General features: G+C 44.4%; 1 protein-coding gene across 2 annotated transcripts in view; it reads right to left on the bottom strand.

The window, feature by feature from the left end:
- Positions 1 to 4,211: 4,211 nt before the first annotated feature.
- Positions 4,212 to 21,077, bottom strand: part of CHCHD3 (coiled-coil-helix-coiled-coil-helix domain containing 3) — a 120,868-nt gene continuing 104,002 nt past the window's right edge. For both annotated transcript variants that reach the window (XM_062491506.1, XM_062491508.1), the window contains exons 7-8: positions 9,895 to 10,030; positions 4,212 to 4,854 (exon numbers count right to left, since the gene is read on the bottom strand). In XM_062491506.1, the coding sequence (XP_062347490.1) occupies positions 4,828 to 4,854; positions 9,895 to 10,030 (163 nt within the window). In that variant the 3' untranslated portion in view covers positions 4,212 to 4,827. The remainder of the gene's footprint in view (positions 4,855 to 9,894; positions 10,031 to 21,077) is intronic.

Below are 21,077 nucleotides of genomic sequence, written 5' to 3'. Positions count from 1 at the left end.
AATCCTCTCCTGCTCTCTGCGTTTCCTGTGCTCCTGCAGCTGGATCCTGGTCACAGACTTCTCATGGCACAGGTAATTTTTTCAGAGGTTTCATGTGTCTGCCCGATTTCAGGAGTGGGGCTTTCAGCAAAAAAAAACAGATCAGAGCCCTTTCCCTGCCCTCAAACACCCCCTGCCTACCAGCCAGACCTCACCCAATGCTGCAAACTCCTTTATAACACATCAGGCTCTGCTATTCAAAGGCAGCTCCAGGACAGAGATTTCTTCTTTGCCTGCTTTTCACCAAGAGTCACACTAGGAGATATTCAAGCTGACTTTGACCTTTTCAAAGCAGGCCAAGTGTTAATAATATTAAAACTGAGAAGGGGGAAAAAAAATTCTCACTACCTGACATAGGAAACAGGAGAGAGATCCGATGGATTTTCATGTCTGGCAAAAGTGTTTCATTTATTAATGGACTTTCATCTCCTTGCTCCCACGTTTCACCCACTGAACCCTTTGCAGATCTGATCCCTCTACCATGATCAAACTTGTGAATAACGTGGCAAGGAGCTGAAGGAATTTGTGAATTTCTTGCTATCAGTTTTTATGGAATAGTGGACTCCAGCACGTGCCAAGTCCCTCCCAGCCCTGCTATTTCTGTATCAGCAACAGATGAACATGAGGAAGAATCTGCTTAGTTTGCAGTTTACTGGGGAATTAGATCCACTTCCTGCAGCTCCAGCCTCCCAAATGAGCACTGGAAGTTTGATTTTCATTTTGGGATCGCTGGGACAGCTGCACTGCCCTGTCCACCCACAGGATTTGCCGAGGAAGGAGGGATGGTTGTCCTGGGCAGAAAATACCTGGTTTCATTTGACACAGGCAGGAAAAACTCACCTCCAAGCTGGAAATGGCTCCAAGGTCAGGTTGGATGGGGCTTGGAGCAGCCTGGCCTAGTGGAAGGTGTCCCTGCCCATGGCAGGGGTGTGGGATGAGATGATCTGGAAGGACCCTTCCCACCCAAACTGATCTGGGATTCCATTCCAGAGGAATGCCTCTGCTGAACCAGCAGAGCAGCCCAGGGGTGAAGGGATGTGAGGGATCCAATACGAGGAGGAGGGATCAACCTCAGCAATGACACTGGGACACTTCCAAACAGCTCCCCAGGAAATGTCCCCACCCAAAAGGTGTCCCCAGCATTCTTAAGGAAATATAAAATCTTGCAGTGATCACAGCACTGGTGGGTGATCTGCCTTAAATGCTGCCCTGACCATTGGCACAAGCACTTCTGAGCGTCACCAGAAGGTGGCTCAAGACAAGACCTCTGACAAACTGGGGGTTTAGGGTTCTTTTCCCTCCAAACCACTCCATTTTCACCACTGTCACTGCAGCTTCCCATGCAGGGGGTGGAAGGTTAACCTCAGGGGGCTGCTGCAGCCTGAAACTCAAGGTGCTCCCTCCAGCACTTCCCAGCAGTTACTGGCTTGAGAGAGAATCAAACTAATTACCTTAGTAATTACCAAACTAATTACCTCTCTAATTACCCAGAGTCTTTGTTCACATAGAGCTGACATTCTTGCACAGAAACCTGGCTCAGTGTCCCATGTTCTCCTGGAATTTTGCTGCTTCTCTCAAGGACCTGAAGACCCAGGTCCCACTCACACCATGACCAAGCTCAGGTACTGTCCCTCTTCCCCAGGGAGGGGCAGATGCTGCTGCAGTTCCTTGGCTGCTGAACATTGGGGATCAAACCAGAGATGCCCTTGCTCCCAGGCCCTGTTTGACACTGCTGAGAGCAGCCAGGGAGGTGACAGAGCCAACACAGAGCTGAGAGCAGCAGGATGTTCCCCAGAAGAACCCATCAGCAGCATCCCTGCAACTGTGCCTCACCTCCTCAGGCTCACTCCCTTGCCAGACCTCCACCTGAATCCTGCCCTGGGCTCTGGGGGTCACTCACTGCTGTCCTGAACTCTGCTGTGACAGTGGGAACAGCCTCCAGCTCCTCAGGCAGTCAGTGCTGGAAAGCAGGAACATGGGTGGTGTCACTAATGCTGGCCATGACCCCCAGTGGCTTTATGGGAGAGGCTGAGCACAGAAAGGACTCTCCTGGCTGCAGGACCTCGCCCTCTTCTGCTCTCTCCTCCCACATCCCCTCTTGTGCCTTCAGCCAACTCCCAGAAGTGTTAGCTCAACACAAGCCATCCCAAGTTATGGACTGAGCAGGTCACAAAATCTGCCTCTGCAGCTGCTTGGACCCAAATTTAAATCCTTGTCTGCTATCTGGCAGCACCCAGCTCCTGATGGAACAGTTCCCATGGGCAGGGAAATGCAGTGTGCTGTGATCTGGCATGGGACAAACAATGATTTCTAGGTCCTGCAAATCACATTCGACAAAAATCCTGGCACTTCTCCACTGTCTCTGTCCCTGGTACTTGTGAAGGAGGCTGGCCTTGCTCTGTCCCAGCAGTTCCTGCTGTCACCAACAGCTGGTGTTGGTTTGGGATCTGCAGGTGCTGAAAAATGTCACAGAATCATTAAATCATGAACAGGAGTGAAACTTTTCCACAGGTTTTCTATACTTATAAAACCCCAGGAAAAGGGGTTTCCAAGATTTTAAGATTTCAGCACCTACACCATCAAGTGGGGAGAAGGAAAAAACCAAACACCTACAGCAAGACAGGGATGCAGGTACAAAAATACAGAGGTGGGAGAGGCAGAGGGGGCAGTGAAACACCAGAAATATCCAGAATTACTGCTCTACTTTAAAGGCAAAGGTCATCCACACCAGGAACAGTTTGAAAGGCCACATCCAGAACAGTTCTGAAGGCCACACAAGGGCCACTTTTAAAGTCCTTACCCTGCTGCTGCCATCAGCCTCCCCCAAGCCCAAGCCACTCAGGCTGCAGATGCCACCCCTGATGCCACAGAAGATGTTTAAAGAACACAACACCTCAAACACAGTTGGAACAAAGCAGGCAAGGCTGACTCTCACTGCTCAAGGCTGTCAGGATGAGAAACCAATAAACATTTGGCAGTAACAGAGACCTTCCTTCCCGACACAGCTCTTCCCCTGATTTTACAGCATCATCTGGCCTGAAAAACGTCTGCTTTTCCTCTATGCTGTGTTTTGCTGCCAATTCTGAGTCTGGCAAGGCTGGATCTGCCAACTTCTTGGCTCTCTGTTACAAAAGAGAACATTAGAGAGAAGGATTTGTGAGTTAGCTGATTTGTAAACACTACAGCAAGTCACCGTGTAAACATGGTGCTTATGTCCCTGTTGCTTCTCACGAGCAGTTTACCTGGCACCTGATGTTGAACTCCAGGATCCTCCCCTCCCACCAACATTACAGTTGCTTGGCATGTGAAAAAAAATCCCAGCTTCTCTGGGTAGCATAAAAAAAAACCCAAAAAACAAAACCCAAAAACCTTAATTAAACAGCGCTCACGAAGCATCTTGATAATTAGGAAAGTCACTGGTAATATTTTGCATGAATAATAAATGAGATCCACAGGTGCACCCACAGTTGTTCAGTAGGACGAGGTTCAAGCACAGCCAATTAGAAAGGGAGAACAGGTAAATAAACAGCAGAAGGCTCCAGACTCGCTGCTCATTTGTCATCATTGCTTTCACTATTGTGTAAAAAGTCCCTTCTAAGATTGCTTGGGACAAGGAGTGTGGCACCTTTTACCTGAAGAAAAAGAACTAAAGGAAACTGGGTGCTTGCACAAAGCTAGTTTTTGAGATTTTTTGGGGGTTTCTGCCCTTCCACAGAATCCCAGAATGGTTTGGGTGGGAAGGGACCTTAAGATCATGCCATTCCAACCCACTCCATGGGCAGGGACACCTTCCACCATATCAAATTGCACCAAGCCCTGTCCAACCTGGCCTGGACACTCCCAGAGATGGAGAACCCACAACCTTCTCCGGGGAACAAAAGCTTGTGGTGCTCCATTCACAAGCATTTTCCAAGGAGGGAAGTGGTGGTGGATAAATCACAACACTCCCATCACGTGGGATCCTTTTAGGTGGCTGTGATGGAAAACAGCTCAATCCAAACCCCGTTCCTGATACCAGGGCTGGTTGTGCATGACAGTCTGTGCTTGAAAGCTTCAGCAACAACATCTGCTGAGAAAGTGTGATTGACACAGCAGAGGGAACACCATCCACCCCTGAGGAGTGGGAAGGGAGACAGACTGCAGCATCAATCTTGTGCATAAAATAGATTTATTGTTGGTACAGAGCAGGCATTCTCGTCAGGACTTGATACGAGCGAGGAGCACAAGAGAACCATCCCACAGAAATAAAGGCCATGGAGCACCCTAAGTGCTGGATCACAAACATCATTCCAGCAGAAGGCCTGCAGAGAGAGACTTCATCAAGCCAGGTCATTTGGGAAATAAGTTAAAGCACAATTTACAATTCTACACTGTGAGGAGAACTCTGAGCCCGGCACCAGCGGCTGCTCCCGAGGAACAGCCACATCCCAGCACTGCAAGGGTTACACCCCCCTGCCTCTAACAGGGAGGTGTCACAGGGGAGATTCTACAGTGAAACAGCAGCATTTGAAGGATATTTCCCCTCTCTGAGACCAGAGAAAGGTTCTTTTTTTCCCTCCCTTCAATCACCAATAAGTGGGCTTTGAGGAGGCGGAACAGCGGCCTCAGACGGGAGAGCTCAGATGGAAGAAGATCCAGGTGTCTGATTGAGCCGTGAGGATGCTGACCTTCAAAGGGCTCTTCCTCTTCTCTTTATTGCAAATGGGCTGCCAGATCGTTCTTGGGGAGAAAATAAAGCTCTTCTGCTGAAATTAGTTGATGGTCTTGTGCTTGATTTGGACAATGCCTTTATCCTCCTCTCCCAAGCATTCTCTGCTGCAAAAACAATCAGAGGGGAGGGAAGAGAGAGGGAGAAACACATGTTTCAGTAACTCCAAATTATCCAAGACAATCCCTGAAGTTTGGCTACAATTCTTTCCTAAGATCTGCAAGTTTTAAAAATAAGAATACAGAACAAGACAAATTGTTGATAAACACATCATGCTAGAGACAAGTCACAGAAGCAGAATGAAGCCATTTGAGGACTCAATAAGGCACTGGTTTGGAGGCCTGAAGTGTCTCACTAATGATCCATTTTCATCTCCCCTCACGCTATCATGGCTTTAGTGCTGTGACTATTAAAAGAAAATTAAGCACCCGACCTTACAATAAGAAAAATCCCATTCCCAGCAATTAAACTCTTGAGGAAAAATATCCTGAAAAATCCAACACTGAGTAACCCTCACCTGGCTCCTTCCAAGCTCTGAGTCACAATCAAAACCCCAACAGTCTGAACATGCTGCACTCATCTTGGGCTTCATTACAGAACCACAGATCATTGAATAGTTTGGGTTGGAAAGGACCTTAAAAGTAATTTCATTCTTTTCACTAGACAAGGTTTCCTGTCACTGGAAATGTTCCAAGCCAGGCTGGACAGGGCTTGGAGCAACATGAGATAGTGGAAGGTGTCCCTGCCCATAGCAGAGTTTGGAATGAGATGAACTTTAAGGCACCTTCCAACCCAAACAATTTTTCTTGCCTACAAAACCCATCAAATGAGTAAGGACTAATTATGAGTGTCCTTGCAAAAAAATGGTAGGAAGAGATTTGATAATTCTGAGGCTTTATGACAGGAACAACCCCAAATTTAACCCTTGAAATCTTACAGGTGACTTCCAAACATCTGATTCTGGTGTCTGAGAAACACTATACAGCTTGGAAGTCTGGATCTCATTGTCAGAGTCATGGAAATTAGGGAAAATTAACCAAAAAGGGAATTAAAACCATATCACATTTGGCTTCAACCAAATTCTCATTACTCCTAAAAATAACCTGGTAAACTGTGCCATTCCACCTAGTTCCTGCAAGGGTTGAGAGCTGCACTTAGATTGGATTTTGGGGAAAAAATGTCTTTCCCAAAAGGATTATCCAGCCTGGCACAGCTGCCTGGGGGGCAGGAGTGGAGTACCCATTCCTGGAGGGATTTAAAAGCCCTTTAAATTGTGGAGGTGGCACTTGGGGACATGGTCAGTGGTGGCCTTGACAGTGCTGGCAATGCTTGCACTTGATGATCCTGGAGGGATTTTCCAACCTTAACAATTCTGATGTTCAAATTCTCCAAGGCATCCACACAAACAGGTGGTGCCTGTCCTTGTGCCCACAAAATCCTCCAGAATCCACAGAGGAGAAGAAGAGGCTGATGGAACAAAAGGAGTCAACTCTGTGCTCCTTGGGTGCATTTGCAAACCAAAATCTGGGCAAGTTTCACCTGTTACCAAAACCTCCAATCCATGGCACCCCCATGGAGATTTCTGGAAAGCTCAGGAAGGCTCCTCTACCTGGAAAATTCCTTTTTGCAGAGGAATTACAGACTCTTTCCAAGCCATCTCTGTGTTGAATATTAACTTTATGTAGATTTAACAATGCACAAGTTAACAGAGGAAATTCCCAAGGTATCTGAGAAAAAATGAGCGACTTTTGTTTAGTGTCCTAAGGAAAGAAATTGCAGGTATTTGTTCATCATTTCCCTATTTCTGCCCATAAAATTTCACCTTCAGACAAACAGGGGTGTTCCAAGCCTTGCTTTGGTTTTATCTACATTTTGTGATTTTTTAGTGTTTTTTCTTGCCTTTTGAAATTAATGCATTTTAAATATTTTCCTTTTTTTTTTTTTTTATATTTTACACAACAACATGCAGGGAAGCTGGTCCACAATAAACTTCCTTCAAAGAGGGCAGTGTTAAATGATGAGGTATTTTTGTTGCATTTCAATTCAGTGTTTCCAGATACACAAATTCCATGTATTTTTCTCTTTGACTGGAAATTGGTATCAAGTAAAAATACTGGAGGATGAGACTAAAATCCTGGTTTTACTCTATTTAGGATGCATAATTAATGACCCACTTGGTCCAACAAATGAAAATAGTGGTTACAAGGCTGAAGGGTAACATTTTGTAGCCAGGTTATCAGGCACCAGCAGCTGCTGGTATTCTTATTTTCAGTACTCTTAAAGCCCACCTGCCTGAAGAGACCTGAATCCTTCTGGAAGTCAATGGTTTAACAGGAAATTATTGCACAGATTTGTTAAACCATGGACTACTTGTGTTTTTATGTAAGGATCAGAACTTCTTGTAGCCCAGGGTGGGGAAAATTGAGAAAAAACCCTCCAAAATGTATATTTTAACAGCTACTGTCCATATCTATGGCTGGAAAAACAGGAAAAAGGATTAAAAAGCCACGGATGATCTGGCTGGAGCTTCTTCAGCAGTGGCAGCACAAATACATGCCACACACAATCCAAATATCTTCCCCTTAATGGCTCCATTAGGTTAAGTTTTCCTCTCCATTACTGGCATTATCATTATAATAACATGCAAACATTAATAACAGAACTTAATTTCTCTCCCCAGCCTCTCATGACTTTGGGAAGAGATTTCAAGGGAAGATACAACAATGTGTCAAACCCCTCTGAATTAACAACTCTCAGGGCTTTTCTAAGGAGGGGAGAAAAGGACAGATAGAGACATGAGATTACAGACAGCATGAGAAATAAGGAGCACACAGAAGAGAGGGGGAGATAATTATGAGCAAGATAGGAAAGAAAGAGGAGTCAATAAATTCAATTTATGAAAAGCACAGAGTGTGCTCAGCCCGAGTACAAGTGCCCAGACTCACCGCCAGGAAATCGGATTAGTTCACTTATTTGCTTTTCAATATCTTGCTCTATTCCCTCTAGCAAATTTTCTTCTTCCTTTGTTTCTTGTAGCCAGTGTCAGTTAACTTTTTCATTTCTGAATCTGCCATTTATCCCCCTCCTCTGGCTCCCAACGAAGCTCACAGAGAAGGCAATTTTGTAGTGATTTTATAGCAGCGTTTAGGAATTATTTCAAAGTAACTGTCTGGACTTGTGGGCAAACAGTGAGTAAAAATAATTACAATTACAGCTGCAGCATGTGGAGGATGGGCTGGTGTTCATTATGAAAAACAATTGCTCCTGCTTGCAAATATTTCCATTATAAAAGGCTTCTCCTTCTCTGTTATCATGAGAGAAACCTCTCTGAATTCTCATCTTGAAGCATGTGTGAAACAGAATAAGAAACATTTAGGAAACACTTTTAACTACTTGACAGGCTTGGATGAAGATCTTCAACAACAACAAAAAAAAGGTGTTTAAAAGGGTTCAAAAACCTAATGTTCATATTTATGCAATTTGCTTTTCCTGCACCTTCTGAACATGAATTAATTCATCCTCATCAGAGTCTTCTGAAGAAATTCCTATCAGATACAAAATCAAGTTAGAGTTTAAGCATGTCTAAGTAATTAATCCATTTTTATCCGGACCCTATAAAAAATAATAAAAAAATTCACATACAGCAAATTAGTGCTGCAGATGCTGCAGGGCCATGGGGAAATCCACTACAGAACAAACCAAAACAGGGTTACAGTGACAGAACAAGAGGAAACTGCCACAAGTTGCACCAGGTGAGGTTTAGGTTGGATATTGTGGAAAATTTCTTCACTCAGAGGCTTGTTCAGCCAGGGCAGCAGTGGAGTCCCCATTCCTGGGGAGGTTTAAAAGCTATGTGGATGTGGCACTTGGGGACAGAGGCAGTGGTGGCCTGGGCTGTACTGGGGAACAACTGGACTGGATGGTTTTAAGAATCTCAGCGAGTCTGTGATTCTCATGTTATTAATTGGATTTCTCCTAAAAAAGGAGATTGGTGCATTGTGAAATGGCCAGGAGGAGAAATCATGGAATCACAGAAAGATTTGGGTTGGAAGGGACCATAAAGCCCATCCAGTGCCACCCCTGCCATGGGCAGAGACACCTTCCACTGTCCCAGGGTGCTCCAAGCCCTGTCCAAGCTGGCCTTGGATACTTCCAGGGATGGCACAACAAATATCAATAGAAGATATATTAAAGGAAGTGCATTTGAAGGGACAGGGAGCTCTCAGTGACTGAGGAACAATGAGCAGTGTTAATTCCAGCAGATTTTTGGGAACAGCAGCTCGAGGCTGCAGCATTTGAAAGCAAAAGGTCACAAAGAAAGATCAGAGCCAAAGTCTCAGGGGTTTTCTGCCCAGGCAGAGTCAAGCCCAGGGAAGGTGATTATCATGATCAAACACTATCCATGCTCACCAGGTCTCTACTATCACATAAAGATGGGGGTCCTCACGTGCTCAAATATTAACTCACAGATTTGGGCTGAAATAAAGATCAACAGACTGATTTAAGCACTTTTTACACATCCTGCACATGGGCTGTGAGCACATTTCTTGGTTTGTTTAAGAACACAACTGAGGTCAATATATGCAGTTTTGTATTTGAAAGATGCACGCTGATGAAAAAGAGTAAAACTGAGAAACTGTAGCTTCTTTTAATTTAATGATTTACACGTTACTGTCATTTTCCTTCATGCTGCACTAATAAAGCATGAAGATTTTAATTGGCAGTGACATCCATACCCTACAAAACTGGAAGAGAGAAGGGCAAGAGCAGGTAAAGGACAGTTTTAGAGCCTTGCATAACACAAGACAGAAGAAATAAAGAATTCCAAGTGATGACCAGTGTAGTTTGCCACAACCATGAGTTTCTCATATTTATGGCAAAAACGACCAGGTATTTTATTCCCCTTGTTTTACTGCTAAAACTGTAGATAACAGGAAACATCTGCCAACAGCAAGAGGTCCTACACTAAACAGCATCTTCTCAGGGGAAGAGATGGAAACCTGAGCATTTAAATCAACTCCAGGTGGTCTCCAGAGAGCTCTGGGAACACACGTACTGGGAAATGCTTAGGCAAGGAGGAAGGACGAACTGGAAATTCCTCTGCTCATCATTCCATCATTTTTTCAGTGCTAACAGGTCCAGCTCACCTGTTTGGCATGATTGACACAGTGCAGGTACTGGCTGGCCAGGGCAGAGCAGCTCAGGGTCTCCTGGACATGTTCCCGGTAGCACTGGAGGATTTTATCCTGCAGCTCCCCACAGATCGGGTGGGACTCGTATCTCCTGTGGGAACACAGAACAGCTTCAGGGTTTCCTCCTAGAAACATCTCAGCAAAGACAAAAATACTGTGTTGTTTTATTATTGCCATTATTATTATTATTATTATTATTATTATTATCATCATCATCATCATCATCATTTAATCGGTTTGGGTTGGAAGGGAATTTAAAGCACACCCAGTTTCACCCCCTGCCCTGGGCAGGGACACCTTCCACTATCCCAGGCTGCTCCAAGCCCTGTCCAACCTGGCCTTGAGCACTTCCAGAGGAAAGAATTCTTCCCTGTGAGGGTGGTGAGTCCCTGGCACTGATTGCCCAGGGCTGCCCCATCCCTGGAAGTCCAAGGCCGGGTTGGACCGGGCTTGGAGCAACCTGGGATAGTGGGAGGTGTCCCTGCCCAAGGAAATGGAGTTGGAACTAGGTGATCCTTAAGGTCCCTCCCAACCCAGCCCATTCTGTAATTCTGGTTCTCATTCTGTTGATTGGCCAAGGCAGATCTATTTTCCTCCAGCAGGGAAATGACACACGAAACACAAACGCTGCTTCTCCAGGGAACTGATTTCTTGACAATCACTGAAGATGTCATGCTAAAAGAAAGGGAATGTTAAGTCACCTTGATTTTACAGTATGTACCTATAAAAAAAATCTTTCTCCTTTCATTCATTACCCTGCATCTGTGAAATCTTAAACCAGAATTTAAATACAGTCCCAGGTGCTTCCACACTTCTCCAAGTTCAAACTTCTGTGGACTCTTATGGAACAGGATTGTCCTTTAATCCCCCCTCTGCTAAGATCAGCATGTGCTTCAAAGGCATGTCAGGCATCAAAATGTGCAACCACAAACTTCTGCACATGGAGCAAGGACGGCAAGCTCTGGATTGGGAGAGGGAACATCAGAAATACCAGGGATGTTCTCTGTAGACATCTCTCAGCAGCGATGATTTAGGTCCAACTAAACCCAAGCTCAATTAAAATGCCCAAACCCCTGGTGTGAATTGATAAAGCAATACTAAAGAGCCTGAATTAACTAAAAATACCCTCAGTAAACCTTGGTGTACCTTCATTCATACTTCCTATATGCAGGTGAAGAGAGAAATGGGCTGCTCTAGCATTGCTGCATAAATTCTGTCAATGAACCACCACATCCAGAATCTCCAACACTTTTCTCAGCACAAGTCAATATGAGCAGCAGCCACATGGCCCACCAGGAACAGAGTGTTTTTATTAAGTTTGCAATTCCTTGATCTGCTTTCCCTTCTCCAGCAGCTCCTGAAGCACCTCCCATGCCAGAATAATCTTTCAGTGCTGGAATAAACCTCTGAGAGAGCCGTGCACCCACCTTTTCCAGCAAGCTGATGCATCACAACCTCATAAAGGTAATAGGATGAGAACACAAAAGGAAATGGGAGAGAGACAATCTTAAAAAGAAATATTCTATGCAAAAGCATGAAAAGAAAATTTAATGAAGGGAACTTTGTACTCATCTGGGCTCTCTCAAAGAGCATAGCTTATTGTGCTCCTGGGGGCTTGGGGAGAGGAGCCCCTTCATGGCATTCAAACAAAATGTCTACTAAAGAGGAAATTTGAAATCACCACGGTAAGCTTTGCGAGTTCTGTGCTAAAACTGACACTCTCACTGAAGGAATCTGAATGGCTGATGAGTTTCCAGCTGTGCAGGTATCTGGAATAATCCCCCCTCCAGACCAGGACTTCAGGCAATTGTCATAAAATATGGGCAAAAAAAATAGCAACAAAAAAGCAGAATGTGAGATAAAAATAGTGCCATGAGATGGGCAGGAGTACCCAGGGCTTAATTTAATTCCTCATTAAAGTGCTGACACCTATCAAAGGCAGCTGATTTTATTTGTGTAACCCTTGGCTACTTCTGAAGTACTGAATAAAGCAGACCAGACTGATCCTCTGTGTCAGAGCAGCACAGAACAGCCCAAACTGCAGCTCTTCAAGATCAAATCTTGCTGTGCCTCCTCCACAGAGCTGCTGGGCACATCCCCAACCACAAACTGGGGGTGGTTCCCAGCATGGGGCCGTGCTGGGGAAGTCCAGGGAAGTCTTAACTCCGAAACAAATCCTACAAATGAATGTGATACAACTGAGCCCCAGAGCACCAGCATTGGAGGGTGTTGGAGAGGATGCTCTGACCTGTTTTATTTAGTCCTGCTGAATGGGGGACAGGAGCCAGACCTGGCAAAAATGCAAAATAAACAACAGAAAAAAAGGAAGATGTTTCTCTACTCATTGTTCTCAGGATAAACACAAAGATAAGGAAGAACAAATGGCTACAAATACATGGTGAAACAAAAGGAAACTGAGATAATCCCCACCCTCAGGGTGGGCAGCCCATGAAGTGTGTAACTTAATTGTTTCCAGGGGCTTTATGAAGTACCAAGAGGAGTTTCAGAAAGATTTGTGGCTATTTAATCTATTAACGTCGTCCGTGTCCAGCAGAAATTCCTTCTGAGAAAGAGCAAAATGTGTTTCATGAAATCATGGTACGGTTTGGGTTGGAAGGGACCTTAAAGCCCATCCAGTGCCACCCCTGCCATGGACAGAGACACCTTTCCACTGTCCAAGGTGCTTCAAGCCCTGTCCAAGCTGGCCTTGGACACTTCCAGGGATCCAGGGGCAGCCCCAGCTTCCCTGGGTAGTTTGGAAAGGGGATGAGTGAGGGGTACAAGGTGGAGTCACAAATTTTTCAGAGAGAATTCAGTAGGGAACTGGAAATAGCAGGGAAGCAGAAATGGGACATGCAGGGCTGGGAAAGTGAAGATGTGTGATCTTCCTGGATAACACTGATGAGGAAGCCAGTGGCAGGATGAAAGGGGATGATGTGAATTTGGGGTAGGAAAGAATCTGCTTTCACTGGACACAGTGAGGGCAAGATTCCACTTCTTTTGGCCAGGGGGAAAAAAAAAAGTCAAATGAATGTTGGTAGCCTGAGCAGAGATAGATTTAACTGAGCAGCTGGACAGGAAAGGCCACATTGGAAGGATTTTGCATATGGGAGGCAGCAAGGGAAAGGTGAGCTCAGCTCAGGAGACCCTGAGGGAAGGGCTGAAGTATGAAGGACACCTCTGAAACAGCAGCAAGGCACTTGTGCTCTCCATCACCACCCAAAAAAATGCTGGTGAGAGGATTCCTCTTTTTTTAACGCTACCCTCAACCCAAAAAGCATCTTCCAGCAGCACTGGCTGCCGAGCGAATCCACAGGAGGGGTTTGTAGCACAGAAAATAGTTGTAAAACACAACCCAGGGGGAAAAAAAGACAAAAGGGCATGTGGTAATGAAGGTCCTCATTGCTGCACCATTATTTTTAGTTTTTACATTAATTTACTCTTTATATTAAACTATTTTTAACGCTTGTCTTCACACATGCAGTAGGTGATGACTTGAAGGCGCATTACGAAACGTGTGAGGCACAAACCAAATGGTTCCGTTCTTCTCTGAATCATTTGGAAGGAATAACACAGATCTGATTGCTGAATATCTACAAATGCTGGTCCCTAATCAAGCTGTGCCCACACAGAGCCCTCACAATCACTGCGTGGGAAGTGATGCCAGCAAAAGATCAAGTATTGCAGAGTTGATTCTTGCTTTTATTTACACTCCAGTGCAGAGTGTGACTTCTCCTAAAGGGTGTAAAAGAAAGAATTTTCCTAACGAATCTCTGCTGAAAATGCTGGAAGTCAACCGTGGTGGCTTCTGCTCTGCAACTGAGAATGTAAAATCTACAGAGTAATACCACATAAATTACCTAAAAGCTGGAATACAACTTACTCCAACCTTTTGTGCTACGCATAATCAAGTCCAGTGTTAATCTTCCCTGTGTTATTTTTATGCCCTTTCTCCAAAAACTCTAGCGTCCCCAGAATCACATACAAATGTTTGTCATCCTCTCATTTATTTAATCTCTTACCCAGCCTTGTCAAAAGCAAATAAAGATCCATTTCTAACATTCTGGGATTTGGTATTTAGGGAAGAGAAGAGAAGAGAAGAGAAGAGAAGAGAAGAGAAGAGAAGAGAAGAGAAGAGGAAGAGAAGAGAAGAGAAGAGAAGAGAAGAGAAGAGAAGAGAAGAGAAGAGAAGAGAAGAGAAGAGAAGAGAAGAGAAGAGAAGAGAAGAGAAGAGAAGAGAAGAGAAGAGAAGAGAGAAGAGAAGAGAAGAGGAGAAGAGAGAGAGAGAGAAGAGAAGAGAAGAGAAGAGAAGAGAAGAGAAGAGAAGAGAAGAGAAGAGAAGAGAAGAGAAGAGAAGAGAAGAGAAGAGAAGAGAAGAGAAGAGAAGAGAAGAGAAGAGAAGAGAAGAGAAGGAGAAGAGAAGAGAAGAGAAGAGAAGAGAAGAGAAGAGAAGAGAGAGAAGAGAAGAGAAGAGAAAGAGAAGAGAAGAGAAGAGAAGAGAAAGAGAAGAGAAGAGGATTCCAAAACATTCACACACATCCACTGCATGAAAGAGAGACATTTAATTATGCCTAGGGAGCACCAAGTCAAGTTCAACATGTTGACAAAATCCTGTTTTTACAGGGAAGACTGTCACAAAGTCCTACTGACCTTTCTAAAGGGCTGGATTTTTAACCTGGAGTGTTTCCCACCTGGTAAAACACCTGGAATGCTGGCTGGATATTGGAGCAGCCACATGGAAAAGCAAAGTGGAAACAAATTCCTTGTGTTGGAAGAATTCATTTACTGCACACAGGGAAGAGCTTCTTGGAGGTTATCAGAGAGAAATGATGGCCTTAAATCTGGCAAAACAGGTAAATACAAGCAGAACTCCAAGGTGCTGCAGAGGGACTGGGGACAAGGCATGGAGGGACAGGACACAGGGAATGGCTTCCCACTGCCAGAGGGCAGGGATGGATGGGATCTTGGGAATTAGGAATTCCTGGCTGCGAGGGTGGGGAGGGACTGGGATGGAATTCCCAGAGAAGCTGTGGCTATCCCTGGATCCCTGGAAGTGTCCAGGTCCAAGGATGGGGTTTGGAGCAGCCTGGGACAGTGGAAGGCCTATGGCAGGGTGTGGATCTGGAAGGGCTTTAAGGTCCTCTGCAACACAAACCTTTCCAGAACTGAGCAATTCCACATTTGCACATGGAAAGTTATGCATATCCTTAAAGCCTTTCTTGGTCAAGAGGAAGACAACAGCATGAGGATTAGAAAAAAAGATCCTGGTTGTGAATCCTAATTTGTTGGATGAACAGGTTGCCAAAGAAAATCTTCACATCCTCAGGACACCACATGAGGATCAGATTCTCCTCAGCACAAAGAAGAACAACTGCAAGAGCTGGATCTGAATTATCAGTGAATTATAGGATGAAATGATCAATGACTACAGGACAGAGGTAGCCAGACAGGTTTCCTAGTGGTGGGCTTACAATGAAGAAAGAATCCAAAACTTTCCCAAAGAACAGCTAATGGAAAGCTGGGACTCACTGTCATAGTATAATGGGTTTATCAAAAGCACATTTAGGTTCAAAAACAATTCCACAGGAAGGTGTGAGATGCCCATGAAGAGATTACAATCAAGATCTGGCTCAGGAAAGCCCCACTCCTTTGAAAGTAAAATGGTATCACTGAACTTCCCTCACTTTTACAGTATTCCCTAAAAATCCACGCCCAGCTCAGGAGATTCTGATCTGACCTGCTGTGCTTGCCTGAACTCCAAATATCTTGAGGAGCAAACCATCAAATGAAGATAGGATTCCCATCCACCCTGACAGACAAAATGAGTTTGAATACTTTTATTTAAATTGATATGAACTGACTTGAATTATCCCAAACCACTATTTGTTTATAAAATTCCCCTCCCCTCCAAAGACAGAAGAAAAACCCTCTTAAAATCCAAAACACACCACCATTAAGCACAAATGTACCTCTCCCACAGCTGGCTCCTGCAGCTGCAAGGGGAGCAGCGTGTTGGAATTACCCAAATTTAGGATGCACTTTCCTTTTTAGCTGAAAGGACAGTTTTTAGTGAATAGCAGAATACTGAAATAAATAATCACATGGATGGCAATGATACAAATTCCTTCTAACAGGAGCATGGATGATGCTATGAAGTAGGAAAGATAATTTAGCAACTGCAGGTTTTAATTAGAAGGAACTCAAGGAGGGCCAGTTTTATCTCTGTGGAGTATTTTGTAGTACCTGAATGTTATATATAGAAACATACAGAGAAATACTTCTTGGCTTTGCACAGATCAAACCCAGCTCCTAATTTTGAGTTCAGAGACAAAGAATGATCCCAGATATAGCCAAGCCTGTCCCACCACTGCTGAGGACAAAATCCAAACTCTTCCCAACTCCAGATTCCAATGAATGGAGCCAACCCCTCCAATTCCATGATTATATGACCAGCAAACCAACATTTGCCTTCCAAACCTCATCATGGAAACCCAGATCACAAATTATTTTTAGAGCTTGCATGTGGTATCACTCGAGCTCAGCCTTACTCACCCGAAAAAGAATTATTTAATGAAGACTGGCAAGATTCCACTTGGCTGTTCAGGAGAACACAAGTCAAGGATCATCACTGCAAACAACACCATGTGATAGAATTTCTTACTATTCACTCCTAATAAGGAATTTGTAGGAGGTTTCTGAAGGTTTAGGGAAGCCAAGCAATCAAGTCTCTGCTCAGCTCCAGCTCCAGCTCATGGAAAGGCAGACCCAGGCTCTGGGAGACTGAATTGATGCTTTGTTGGTATTTCTCATAGAAGCGGCTGATGCCAGTTGCAGGACTCCTTGGATATATTAGCTACCATTACATGATAGATTAAACCTTGATATTTCTGATTTTTAAAGGAAAAAGTAATTCTGCAAGAGTCTGAAACATGCCTCTATACAAAGGTGGCAAAAAAGACAGTTTCATCTACTTAAAGGATCCATTTTAATGTTATCCCTGTCCCTGCATTAAATTTTCACAGTAAGTTCACATCCCTCTGTGTGTAAAGTACACAGACACACAAAAAAATACAGACAGACCCAAATGAGCAGCATAAAGCAAATCCAGACAGCAAAGCACACTCTGGATTTATTACTGCCACTTATTTCCTAAGAGCTACAACTTATTGCAAGCTTTGTAAAGACCTGACATCACACCATCATCCTCAAACCATGGTGATAAAATCTTCACCGAACCTCACACCAAAAAAAAAAAAAAAAAAAAAAAACAAACAAAAAAAAAAAAAACCCAAAGGAAAAAAAACACCAAAACCAAAAAAATAAAACCCACAAAAAACCAACCAGTTTGGCCTTTCTAAAGATACTAAATAATATGCTCTAACAAGCAGACACTTTTCTCCTCTCTAGCAAAGGTCAACTACACTGCTCAACACAAAGCACCACAAGACACTAACTCATGGCACATTATTATCCAAACATTACTCTCCAGAGCAATATGTATTTAACTATTCTCTTCAGCTATAAAAGGCCCCAAAACTCTGTTAACTGACCACAAAAATAAAAGATATTATGGGCAGAAGCAGCGTCCAGAAAAAGCAATCACCAGTTAAACACTTCAAGCCTCACCGCTCCCGTGGGTGACAATTACTCGAGGGAACTGAAGGTTGTAATCTTAAGAGACAGAAGAATAAATGCCAATTTTTCATTTGGGCATGAAGTTATTTAAGAAAACAGGCTTGGATTCACTCTGCTAAGCAACAAAGGCCACGTGTGATTCCACAAGTCTTGGGCTGGGATGAGGCCTAGCCCCTCTTCTCCTAAAATAAAATCGGCTGGGCTGCAACAACAAATGCCATCAACTCCAACAAAGAGTAATAATCCCACTGAGAACGTACTGATAACCAGTGGACCTTGCTCTAATATACCTCAGCTTCAATGTGATGTACAATGTGTTCCAGAAACATTAAAGCAGAATGCCTTCAACACCCTTTGTGACACCTAAGGAAGGAAAATGTTCCTCTCACCAGGACCAGGTCAGGAACTGGGAACAGAGGGGTGAGCTGTAAATGCCAACATTCACATTTTTTCACTGTTCTCATTATTTCAATTATTTTTTAAGTCTTCAAGTTATTTTTCAGTGCCTGTTGGTGGGTGTTTCCCTTAGGCTGTTGTAAGCCTGATACCAACAAAGATGCTCCCAGGGCTGGAGATCCTGGGAGAGCTGGGGGTGCTCACCTGGACAGGAGAAGGATCCAGGGAGAGCTCAGAGCCCCTGCCAGGGCCTGAAGGGGCTCCAGGAGAGCTGCAGAGGGACTGGGGACAAGGCATGGAGGGACAGGACACAGGGAATGGCTTCCACTGCCAGAGGGCAGGGATGGATGGGATCTTGGGAATTAGGAATTCCTGGCTGGGCTGGAATTGCCAGAGCAGCTGTGGCTGCCCCTGGATCTCTGGCAGTGTCTAAGGTCGGGCTGGACATTGGGGCTGGGAGCACCTGGGACAGTGGGAGGTGTCCCTGCCATGGCAGGGGTGGCACTGGATGGTCTGGAATGTCTCTTCCAACCCAAACCATTCCCTGCATCTGTGAGAGCACCAGGGGAGCAGTTTGAGGCAGAAAGGCAGAGGGTCCTGATGGAAACACCAGTGCCAGCTCACAAAGACCTTTCAAAGGTTTCTCCTCACCCCTCTGTGTGTTGTCAGCATTAATTAGACACTGGCTTATTTAACAGAACTTCACTGCTCCAAGAAATTCATTCTTGTGTTTTATAACCCCAGCACAGACAATTCTGAAGCTCCTATTTTATTTTTATTTTTTTCGCAAGCTCTTCAGGTAGCTTGGGAAAGGGATGCTTTTAAGTTAAAGTCTGACAAACTTCAGATTAACCACTCACATTTTTCCAGTTAGGTCATGCCCCTTGATTTCAATTGGTTCTCACTAAAGTTTTCTGCTAATTGCTAATGAGTGAAGAATTCAGCTTGCTGCTGCTGAGGCTCATCTTGTTACAAAGGATTGTGCCAGGCTGAGAGAAGGAAAATAGTTCTGAAACCTAGTGATCTTTGCCATCATGATGGCATTTTTGGGCTTGTTTTCAAGGGGCTTAAATTCAACAGTCTGAAATAACTCTCATAGAACAGTCATAATTTAGGGGAAAATGCATCAGTGATGGAAACTGTAAGAGAAATAGCATTTTTTTTACCACAGATCCTTCCTCCTCCTGGCATCACTTGTGCAAGCAGGTACAATTTCAGTGAGCTCCTTCATTCCACACAAACCAAAAAGGCCTCTTTTAGGGGTGCTGCCACTAGAAACCGGCAGGGTTTTTCTCATGTTCATCCCACTCCATGGGAAAAGTGAATCCACTTAAAAGCTGAGGAGGGAAAAAGTACAACCCCCCCCCCCCAAAAAAAGGTACAGGGAGCTCAGAGAGACAATAATGAACATAATTACAGTTAGTTATTGTTTGCTTTACTCACAACCCTACTTTATAATGCTCTTGCCAGCAGAGCTGCTTTATGGGATGTCTTTTTCATGCAGCAACCTTTTCATAAATCAAAGCCCCAAAGCAATACCAGGCAGCTTCTCCTGCAGCCTGTTTGAAAATAAAAGTTAACACCGAGCCCTGGCTGTTATCAATCTTCATAAATGTGTCCATGATACAGCAAATCTGTTCCATATTACCCCAGCTCTGCTCCTAATGCATGCACAGGAGCAAACCCAGGGGCTTAATGGAGCTCCTTAATGCCTTGGAAGTGGGAGCCACGTTAAGTGGCAAGGCAAGTTTGAAAGGAATAACTGCTTTTCTTGTTTCTTTCGATACAGGATGCAATTATTCCCCTTCCATCTTGAAAAATGTGTATTGTGCTACAATGGGAATTTTCATGCACAAAAGAGACCCTAAGAAAACGTGGGTCATGTTCAAGGAACTGCAGTTGGAAGGGGAAATTATCAGTATTTCAGTCATTCCTTTTAGCAGACACCTGTGGTATTGAGGGTTTTATATTCAGGCACTGAACTGAAAATCTGACAGAATTAATTTATTGCAGTGGCACCCACACCGTGGTGGAAGGAGGAGAAGGGGGACCTGATCTGTCTTAATTTGTATTTTTCAGGGCCTGAAGGGGCTCCAGGAGAGCTGCAGAGGGACTGGGGACAAGGCCTGGAGGGACAGGACACAGGGAATGGCTTCCCACTGCGAGAGGGCAGGGATGGATGGGATCTTGGGAATTAGGAATTCCTGGCTGGGCTGGAATTGCCAGAGCAGCTGTGGCTGCCCCTGGATCTCTGGCAGTGTCTAAGGTCAGGTTGGACATTGGGGCTGGGAGCACCTGGGACAGTGGGAGGTGTTCCAGCCCATGGCAAGGGGTGGCACTGGATGGGCTTTAAGGTCTCTTCCCACCCAAGCCATTCTGTGATCCTGTTATTTAACCACTTTATAAGAGACCTAAATACTCATTTTACAAACCTTCTTTTCTGAGTACGACAGCCCTTTGCAACAAAACCTAAAATTTGAGATTATTTCCCCAAATATTTACTGTCTACTTTGCCTTTAAGCTGTGATTTCCCTCAGGTGCAGTCCAAGCAGAATGGCTGTAGTGTATTTTTTTTTTCCCCCTGATTTTCCAACAGTACTGGAAAGGAGATAAAAAAAAAAAAAAAGAGCGGAACCACACATCCTGTAGTAACATACAGAGATCATTTATTCTTCACCCTGTACCAAGGAACAGGTGAATTCTTAAAAAAAATCCACCACCAGCTCTGGGAAACATTCTCCCTTCCCCAAAAGGAGGTCTGTGCTGGAGGCTCCCAAGTGAGATTTGTAGGATTTGATCCTACAGATGGCTTGGCCTCATTAAAAACATCCTTAGAAAAGGTATTTGCAAATCTCAGCCACAAAAGATTAGGAACTACGGAACAAATTAATAATAAAAAGGAGCTGCTGTGGGGTTTAACCTCCCAGCTTTAATGCTGTAATTGGGAAACCAGCAACTCTTGTTTGGAGGAAATCCCAACAAAGGATAAGGCATTAAAACAAGAGGCTTTATTCCTTGTTTGGAATAAACCTGGAGGAGGGAGGAGGCAGCCAGATGTCCCCTGGCAGAGCCTGGAATGCCAAACACACCGGGAGGAGCCGCTCATT

Source organism: Cinclus cinclus, chromosome 4, assembly GCF_963662255.1.
Source record: "Cinclus cinclus chromosome 4, bCinCin1.1, whole genome shotgun sequence".
Classification (NCBI taxonomy): domain Eukaryota; kingdom Metazoa; phylum Chordata; class Aves; order Passeriformes; family Cinclidae; genus Cinclus; species Cinclus cinclus.
The sequence above is the reverse complement of the archived record's forward strand: the minus strand, read 5'-3'. Positions and strand labels throughout refer to the sequence as shown.